This window comes from Ixodes scapularis, unplaced genomic scaffold (assembly GCF_016920785.2).
Source record: "Ixodes scapularis isolate PalLabHiFi unplaced genomic scaffold, ASM1692078v2 PGA_scaffold0__279_contigs__length_252992795, whole genome shotgun sequence".
Classification (NCBI taxonomy): Eukaryota; Metazoa; Arthropoda; class Arachnida; order Ixodida; family Ixodidae; genus Ixodes; species Ixodes scapularis.
The window spans coordinates 142690115-142699970 of NW_024609835.1; the positions used below are offsets into that span (position 1 = coordinate 142690115).

Sequence of the window (9856 nt, forward strand, 5' to 3'; positions counted from 1 at the left end):
GGATTTTTCCGTGTCGGCGCCTTATCCCACTACTCTTTTCTAGTATGCGCCGCCTTTTCCACCGCTTGGCGGTGGGTATGTTGACGGGTCATTTCTTGTTTCCGTACTTTATAAACTGCATTTCTTTCTTTTTTTCATCTATAATAGTGAACAAAAACTACTTTTATAAATAACTGAAACGGTTCGCACCACTTATATTTTGTATTTTGACCAAAAAGAAGTTTTTAGTGGCTCTGACCAGTAGTAAGCCCAGGACCAAAGACGTCACATTTTGCGCGCTTTCGGTACCGTGGGTCGCCCTCGTAGGTGGAGGAGGTTTCCGTGTCGTCCGGTTAAAATATGGCGTATTGATATTTAACTACTCCTTCCGTGCCCGCTGGCTTGCCCGAACCCCAAGAGACGTTGAAACCGCATAAAAGGTAGATGCTTAAATATGATTGCAGGGCCCCTTTAAAGGGGCACTAAGGAGGATTCTGTGATCGTCTGTTCTTGGTCATAACTGATTCTATCGGCCCTAAAGCATTGTAAAAATCCAAAAATTACAATCACGCAACACTGATTTCTTTATTAAAAACACAATGAAAGGTCGGGACACAGCCCTTTCCGAGCGGATGTTTCCGCTCGGGCAAGGCTAACACCAGCAGTGGTGTGAGTGCGGCGATGATGGGCGCTCGTCGGCCAATTGCAAACCCCCTCTCCAGGAGAGGCGGCTTATTGGCCGACGAGTGCCCATCGTCACTGTGCTTGCACTGCTGATGGGGTATGCCCCGCCTTTCCCGAGCAGAAAAATACGCTCAGTAAGAGGTGTGTCCTGGCCTTCCATCACGTTTTTAATAAGGAAATTGGCATCACGTGATTGTAATTTTTGGAATTTTAGGATGCTTAGGGCCCGTGGAATCCATTAGGACCAAGAACAGACGATCGCAGAATCCCCTTTAGTGCCTCTTCAAGTCTTGAGCTTGCACGTGCAACAGAAACACTACTGAAGCCAGTACCCATGACCTAGGAGCAAGATGTCAGTCAATCCTTGGATGATCTAAAGAGGACTGAATTCACTCAGAAAGAGTTCTCATACATATCCATGCCTTCTGGAACACTCGAAGGTAAATATATTCCCAGCGTTACTTAAGGCCGGGGCTATGTCGCAGTGCACAGCGATTCGTCTAAGATTTTCCATACTGCCAAATGAGGAAGCGCCCGCCTCGGTTTTCTATGTGTTTATTTCTATTGTTGCCTTCACCTGAACGGTCATTTCAAAGAATTTAGATTTATCTTATAGGACCACTGCATTCCTCGACGTCAGAAAATCACTGGGTCGTCGTGGCAATCGATCATATGGCCAGCCACGTCGAGAGATCCGCACTGCCAGCTGCCACTGCTCCGGAGGTTTCAGATTTTTGACTCGGCATTATTATGCCATAGAGCTCCACAACAATTGATGAGCCACTGTGGTGTCTTAATTTGATCAACACGTGTACAAGAACTTCTGCAGGCCTGTAATGTTGTTTACCGCACCATCACAGCTTCGGCCCAGTAAGCAAAAGGCCTAATTGAGCGGCTCAACCAAACGCACGTCGACATGTTTTCAACGTACATAAACTCAAACCAGACAAACTTTGAGAAAGTTGTCCTATTTATAACATTACCCTACAACACCAGCGTTCTAACCATAACTAAAATTTCTTCATATTTTTTCTGTTTTGGAAGAGAAGTTGTGTGCTCCCTAGTACAGTCTTACCGTACTGGTTCGACTTTTTTAGAGCACCAGTCAGTCTCAAATGTAGCATCACACGCTGAGGAATGTGTTACATAATGCACAGTCTACAATGTTGACAACACATAAATTTTCTGTGTGGAGAGTAAAATTGGAGCGTCATGTCAGGATGCTCAAAACGGCATGCTCTGGCAAGGTGCTGTTTGAGCCCTAGCCAGAGTGCGCTGTTTAGCAGGGATGTGGGTAATCACATATAACTTGCTCATAGATGAAATAGATACATTTTAATTTTTATTGCAGTGCTCCTTCAATGGATACATATGTTTTGCGGCACAGTGGCACCAACACAGCTCAGTCTGATGTTGTTGCTTTGCTGCAGCAATGATGGAGCTGGAACTTGTGCAAGCTGTGGCAGGAATGTAGGTAGGTAGCCGTGGTGGTTGGCAGCGATTGTGACCAGGCCACCCAAAGGCCAAATGGTTAATGGTGTCCCTAGAAAAGTCGCCAGGGGAAGAAGGTTGGCTCTCTCAGGGCAGGAGCATGCCCTCCATCTCTGCCTGCTGCAGTGGCACCATGACAACAGCCTGCAGAAATGAGCGAAGGCAATCAAAATTGAACACGCTGTGAACTTCCCCACCGTGTATTGCAAGGCCACTTGTCTTGTCGTACACAAAGTTGAGGCCAAAGTTTGCAAAGCACTTTAGTTAGAACTCTCATTCCTTTGAGATGGGCAACCTTTATAAAACGTGGCGAAGTTCATCGAAGAGAATTTAGAGTGCGTTGATGATGTAGCAAGTTTGTCCCTGCATCCCTGCGCAACACTAGAGCAATGTTTTGTAGATTTTCCCTAGGCGAGCTGTTCAATGCTCCAAATCACTCCGAAATAATTGCACACAGCAGCATAATCTACAGCGAATCGCATTTCCAAGAAATGCCTTCACATTACATGCGTCTGTCGTAGCAATGGCGCTGCTTATCACATGGTGCACGTGCAGATGCTTCACGTCACTCAAAGCTGGCTTATGCGCATGCCCAGTGCCTCCACTTGTGTGTGGACTAGTTTTTAAATAATGAGCTTTTTCTATAGGACAGTTTCATAAAATGCTATTTTATATATTTACAAGCCCTCGGCAACCTTACCGCCACACATCTTCCCTCATTTTACCAATTTATTTGCATGAAAGAGATTCTTTATTGAAGCATGTTTTAGGTTTTCCAGACTCCAGAGGCACGGTACATGGCTCCGCTAATGGCACGATTGGATTCGTATTGCGGCTGTCACTTTCTTCCTCGTTCTGAAAGAGCAAAGATGAAGAGGAAAAGAACATGCCTATTTTAGCTCGCAAATTTGTGGGTATCGGGCATTCGACTAATGTTTTTGGATATTGGAGTGTTTAGCCGGTATGGGTTAGGATAGCCACCTGCTTGAACAAAGTCAAACACCTTTTTGGCGTACCTCTAATAAGTGAAGTTTTTCTCAATGATGATCTCTCGAGTCTGGATGCCCGTCAGGGTGTCCTCCACGGCATCAACGGGGGGCAGGTGTACCGGTCGCCTGGCCCTCCTCCTGTTGTTGCGGACCCTGCGCCTGACTGGTGGAGGTGGAGGCGGTGGAGGCTGCGGCTCCCTCCTCAGGCATGCCAGGTTGTGCAGGGCAGCACAGGCCGTCACAATGCTGGCAGAGCGACCAGGCTTATGCTGGAGCCGCATATCCAAGCAAGGGAAGCGCCGCTTCCAAACTCCAAACGCCCTTTCGACAGTGTTTCGCGTTTTTATGTGGGCCTTGTTGTACCTGGTTGAATGAGAAAGTATAAATAAGGTTAGGTGATGTACATCTTCCACTTTACTTGCAATGTGCAGTTAGAAGGTTCACCCTATAAACAAGCATGCAAGTCGTTGGAGGCCTGCAACTTCTTTCTGCAGGTAAACATTGTCGTTTCATCTCCCGCCCGAGCGAACTGGTGAGAGCTGAATGTGGTGTTCAACCGGAGAGTGAGATTAATGACAAGGAATGCTTTATAAGAATAATTGAAAATGAGCAGATTGGTGAATAGATATGAATACACGAAAAGATAAAACATCGAGTTCGGGGACGGAAACAGGACTTCTTTTATTATAGTGGCCATGTTTATGCGAATGCGATACTAGTGCATTGAATCGAGCTAGCGAATCAAATTGGTCCATGTAGATGCCCCGATTTGCTAGCCAGGCACATTGAATCGGAACTGATCTGCTTGGTGGGAGTGGATTGAGTGCTTGCGCGAGGAATCGTGGGTATGTTTCATTGCATGCGAAGAGCAGTGATGTGATTGGTCGCAGTCATTTTGGAGTAGCTATTGGAGCAGCGAAAACTTCATTTTGGAGATGGAAAAAGAGCTTTTGGAGCATAACTGCACTCTTCATTTTCATTTATATCACTGCAAATGCGAGGAGGAGAGACGTCAAATATTAGGAGGAGAACAAACACTAGCTGTTTAGTTGCGTGTGGAGGCACCAGACACGGTAACAAGAAGACGACTGATGAAGGACAGTGCAAACTGCCGTGAATGATTATTTTATGTACAAAATCCCACTGAAGAAATGTTAAAATACAATCATTTCGAGCACCTAGCCCACCAGAACAGACCACGAGACTTATTGCAAAACTTCCGAGTACTGTTAGTGCTTGGTACAAAATCAAATCAAATAGTATGTTATTTGAGGCGATTATCGAAAGTCCTGACAACCCCCGCACGAGCCTACCCTAACAATCCAACTCGGTACCAAAGCCTGCAGCTGTTATATTTTCAGTAATATTTAAGTGAACTTAAGTTCTGGTGCAATGTTGGCGCAAATTCCTCACATTTTGGTCAAATGTAGCAGGGTAAGCACTTTGGCACAGTTTGGTGCAAATGGCGCAGCAATGAGATCACTGCAAGAGTGGACGTAGATGACCAACATGGCGGCAGTCGCAACAGCAGCTGGCGAGAATGGCCCCATCGTTTTCAGCTTCTAGGAAACAGACGTTTCTTTGGCTGATGGGAGAAATAAATGTAAGTTCACTATGCTGACAACGCAACCAGGTGCACTTCTAGCAGTTGTAGGGGGAGCTCGTATTGTAAAGCCGGGGCCTCGCCGCTTATACGCCATATATCAAACTACCTGCAAACAGATTTGAATTAGAGTCACCACGACATTCCTGCTTCTATGCTGGATGGAAACCAATGCAAGCAGTAGGTTGGTACACAGCATAGGGAGCACAGGTATCACGGTGACATGTGATGGAAGGGTGTTTGAAGACTGCTTATACATCACAAACAAAGTCCGCATGATGAACAGTTTTCTATGCGACAGTTAGCGAAACAAAACCAAGTTGCTGAAACCAGAGACACCAAGCACAGCAGCCGCTAGCAGCACTCTACGCCATTTTCGCTGCTTCAAAAAGCCAGGAGCTTTGAAATGACGTTAATTCAGGCCTGGCTTTTCTTTCCCACATCCTTGTACTAGAAGTGCACATGGGCGTACCAACCGGGGGGGGAGGGGGCAAGGCATGTGTTTTGCCCCCTCTGAAACAGCCGCCACTGGGCAGGGCAAACACTGGCTGGCAGCGCCCAAGGGATACCGAGGACACCACCCCCCGGTCCTGGGGGGGGGGGGGGGGGTCTGGTTTGCCTTCCCATTCAAAAACAAGTTGGTACGCCATTGGAAGTGCACTAAAAGCACCACCGCCTCGGAGTGACGTACGAGACCTCAGTTGGGGCATATAAATTGTAACACTGCTTAAACGGAAGTTCCACAAAACACTGTTTCCTTCCAGTACGGTTAGTTTTCACAAATAAAAACCATTTGCTAGTGCGCTCTTGTCTGTCTACTTCCTTGTACTTGTGTAGTTTTCTTTTGGTGCTTTTTTCGGTGTTCCTTCCATTGTGTAGTTTTCAAACACGTAGGTGAATTGGTGAACCTCCTCCACGCTTTTTTCTATACGCCTCGCAAGTGGGCTCATTTTCGTCTTCTGCGCATGAGAAAGGAAGTAGCGATGACGTCAGAACGCCGAGCCCTGATTGGCTGATCGCGACCCTCTATCTGAGCGTCGTCTGCTCCTTGCAACGTCATCTGCTCTCAACGTCGTCTGCGTCTGTCTTACCTTTCCTGCGACTTTCGGAAGTCGAGCGAGCTCGACTTCGCCTTTCAGAGAGGGCAGACGAAATAACTCGAGCAGTACGTTGTTTTTGTCTGACAACTAGCAGACGCGCATCATGCAAGGAGGGAAGTCAAAGGACTCAACTGGCGAGGTGTCCCGAGGCGCCGAGGTTTGTTTGCTAAGAACCGAGAGTGAGGGTGGTTAGTGTCTGCAAGTTCCCTCCCAAACACTTTTTCCCTCCTTTCGTGTGCAGCGAGACCCCTCATTCTTTAACGGCGTCGGCGGGTTGGCGCAGTTAACGTCGTCTGCTTTACATCTGCTAGTCAAAGCGATGGCTGCTTCACCTTTCCTGCGTCTGTCGGAGATTCACCGCTTTTTCACCGGCGAGAGTCAGCGTTGCCTCGGGAAACAAGGAGATAACAATTAAAAGGAAGAAATTGACCTCTTAATCTAAAATTGAGGTCAGCGATCAAAGTATAACACGGGAAGGGTTCACAAGGGTCGCGCGGGCATATTCCATTCAGCACGCCAGCCGGTCGTAAGCAGACGGTCGCCGAGTCGCGGAGTGCCTGCTAGGCCTAACTGCCGAACTCTCTTGGTCGCGTTCGGTGGAATCGTGGCCATTGGAGCTTTTCCCGGGTGTTTGTGGATCCAGCGTTCTTGTTCGTTGTGGTATGTTTTCAGTACTTTTTACTTTTTTCTTGCTGATTGAAGTCGGGACGCATGAGAAGCGCACGTAGAAAAATAAACGTCCGTGGGTCGTCGCGACCGCGACGCTGTCGGCCATGCTGATCTGATCGTAAGAAGTGCGTAAGACAGCTTCGGAGCTGTCGTAGGATTTCATCGTAACCTGCGCAAAACTTACGAAAATTTCGTTTCGTGAGTACGAATTAGTTCTTAAGCTTTGTCTAGCGCACATTTTTAGCGTAAGATCTTTTCGTGAATCTGGCCTCTGCACTTCCGGAAGTCGCAGGAAAGGTAAGACAGACGCAGACGACGTTGCGAGCAGACGACGTTTGCGAGCAGACGACGTTGCAAAGGAGCAGACGACGCTCAGATAGGGGGTCGCGATCAGCCAATCAGGGCTCGGCGTTCTGACGTCACCGCTATCCCCTGCACAAGAAGCAGACGAACTTGCCCTCCGCATAGATGTGCACTGATTTAAGTGGTAGGCCCTCGCTTTATTCCATTTTTAGAGATTCACTGCGGATGCATCCCCCAGTCATCTTGGCTATTGACAAGCCCTCTGCTCCCATGTCGGCTCCTTTGAACTCCAAATAATAGTCTATGTTTGCAAAACCAGCGCTATTTTGTTTCCATCTACTCCCCAAAATGCATTTGATCATAGGAAGTGCTTGTGCAGACCAGACCAAGTGCTGAAGCACTTCTAGGATTTACTTGCCTGCCCCGTGGTGTGTCTGCTCTAACGGGCTGTGCAAGGGGAGTCATTAGAAAGCGGAAGCATGCATAGCCCATGTCTCCCAGCAGATGCCCGGGCAGTCGGTGCTCCTCGTACATGACCCGCAGCCTCGAATTGTCAAAGATGCGGCTGTCGTGGACAGACCCGGGCCAGCTTGCCACGACATCAAAAAACTGAAGCTGCGGACCGGTGACAGCCTGCAAGTAGATTGAATAATACATAGAATCTGGTGGTGTCTCTCTGGTTGACATTTTGAGAATTCTTGACAAATATATTCCATCTGGAATAAATGTGTGCCAGCTACTGAGTGCAGAAAACTTTCATGGTTCCATGCTCTAGTTTTATTAAAATGGAGAGCGCACATCGCAAACAATTTACAAACTAGAGATTCTATTCTAGCAGAAGCTGCAAATTCCTCATCATGGTACAGCCAATCAACTGAGCTATTTGCAGCTTGATAAATACCTGGGTGTACAGTACATTTTCGGACTTGGCGCTTGTGAACATGCACGCATCATTCGAATATACGATCGCACAATCGTGCCAAGAACGCGCGAACACGTTTTCGTGGATAGCACATTCGCTCGGTTTTGATAAACTGAGAACCCACCTGGACATTGATGGAGAACACTCCTTTGCGGTTGCGGTATACTTCCGCGTCGTCACCGCCGGGGCTGTTAATTCGCACGTGGGTACAGTCAATGCAGCCCGTAACGCCGGGGAATCCGGCGATCTCGAAGAATTCGCGCATCACAGTGTTTAATTGGGAAGCGTCCGGAAAATGCACGAGTTCTTTGAACAGATGCCGTGCGATCAGGCGCGTCACGACTCCGACCGTGCGGCAGACTGTCGGCTGGGACACGTTGACGAGGTCCCCCGTGACAATCTGAAACGCCCCGGCACCGTAGAACCGCAGGGTCACCAGGAGTTGCAGCATTGGGGGCAGCGGCAGACCCCTGTTGTCAGCGCTCGCTTGAAGAGGTAGCGTGGCGAGCAGCTCCCGCACGGTTCCCTTCGTGAAGCGGTACCGCGCGAGGAACTGCCCGTCGTTGTACCTCTCCATTGGGTTTTCGCGGTCTCGAACCGATGGCCGCGGGACTCTCGGTAACGCGTACACGTTGCCGAAGATGAGGTCAGAGGCGCGGGAGGCAAACTCGAACGCCGCGATTCTCCGAGCGACGTCGGAAGCCGACATCTTGGAAAACTCGCCCAAGTCAAGCTCAAGTCACGTTCAAGACAGGTACAACGCTGTCTTGAAATTTTGAAGATTTGGATCAAGTCAAGATCGCTTCAAGTTCGCGTTTCAAGTCAAGGAGGATTTATGAAACGCGATGGCGTCTTTTCAAGACGGCTTCAAGTCAAGTTCGAGTCAAGTTACATCTATGAATTCGGGGGTAAGTGTCCAGATTCGAGCCCCTCCCAGGCCGACACGGGTTACGTTTAGCCACCTGGGGGCTCTAAAGGGCGGTCCAAACCAGCCCGCAAAAGGGTCGTGGGGAACGTCTTGTAGCCGAAAATAACGCCGCCTTTGACGTCGACGGTAACGTTTTCCTGCTTTCGGGAAAGGGCGGGGGGCCTTTACAAAAGGACAAATGGAGGGTTAAGAAGCAGTTGCTTTTGTCGTAGACTGCCCCTCGAAGTCACCCAAAAATTTCACACAGGGGGCCTTTTCTCCCTCTCCTTGCCCTTGGAGATTATCGTACGTTTTTCCCTTCCGCGCTCAACTCCCCTCCGCCCGTCGCCAGTGTGCTGGCTGTCTCTCTAGTCTCGTCCACACGCATCTGCACACATTCCACCTGTTCTAACCTACGAAAGGTAAGAGAAAAAAAAAAGGGTTTCGCCTTTTGGACTGTTTTACATTACGTTTTTTGGGTTGGTTTGGACCACGGTTAAGTTGGACACTCGACTATAAAGTCGGCAGAGTTGCTGACATCGCCCCGATTATCCAGCACCGTGCTGCGATTGGCCAACGACAAGGTCAAGTGCGGCGCTAGCCAATCGCGGCAATCCTTGAGCTCGCAGACATTCACGCCGAATGTCCAATTTAAAGCCTCAGAACTGATGTAGTTAGCGTATAAAGCCAGACCATCAAAAGAAATAAAACACAAAAAAGAAAACAAACCACGGCAAAAAATTGTTTCGGTGCTTGCCAAACAGCATTTGTTGTTTAATATTGCACCTTGTTTTGTGGCCTTTTTATTCCCGATTTTTTTTACTTGAAACACTCACATACAGAACAAACGTTTAATATATCGGAACCAGCGAAGGCTAGCTAAGGGCAGAACAATAAGGAATGGCAGTAAAACGTAATAAAGTGAGTTAAATGACCCACGTTAGCTACCAGGCTTTTCAATGTGCACTATCATTTTTTAAACCCGCTCCACTGCGCAAGACTTCTGGCGGAGAGTAATTTTTGGCGCTGTGACAAAAGCCAGGCGAAGATACGTATTTTCCTTTGTATTTAACGTCTTTGCGATTAGATACATTAAACGTTGAGTAAACAAGAACGCCTCGCTTGCCTGCGTAAGCTTTGTCGGTTTGCAGCACTATTCTTATTTTCGATAAATTACGTGCTTTGGAAGCACTTCTTTTATTAGTATTT

General features: G+C 48.1%; 1 protein-coding gene across 2 annotated transcripts; it reads right to left on the reverse strand.

Moving 5' to 3' along the window:
- Positions 1-1983: 1983 nt before the first annotated feature.
- On the reverse strand, positions 1984-8641 carry LOC115318434 (putative nuclease HARBI1). Of its 2 annotated transcripts, none has more exons than XM_040210023.2 (4): positions 7865-8641; positions 7237-7451; positions 3171-3506; positions 1984-2298 (listed from the first exon to the last, which is right to left on the reverse strand). In XM_040210023.2, exons 1-3 carry the CDS (start codon positions 8447-8449, stop codon positions 3173-3175), a joined length of 1134 nt encoding a protein of 377 aa, XP_040065957.1. In that variant the 5' UTR covers positions 8450-8641; the 3' UTR covers positions 1984-2298; positions 3171-3172. The 2 variants fall into 2 exon arrangements, with proteins under 2 accessions (XP_040065957.1, XP_040065958.1); XM_040210024.1 differs by lacking the exon at positions 1984-2298 and adding an exon at positions 2918-3009.
- Positions 8642-9856: the final 1215 nt, after the last annotated feature.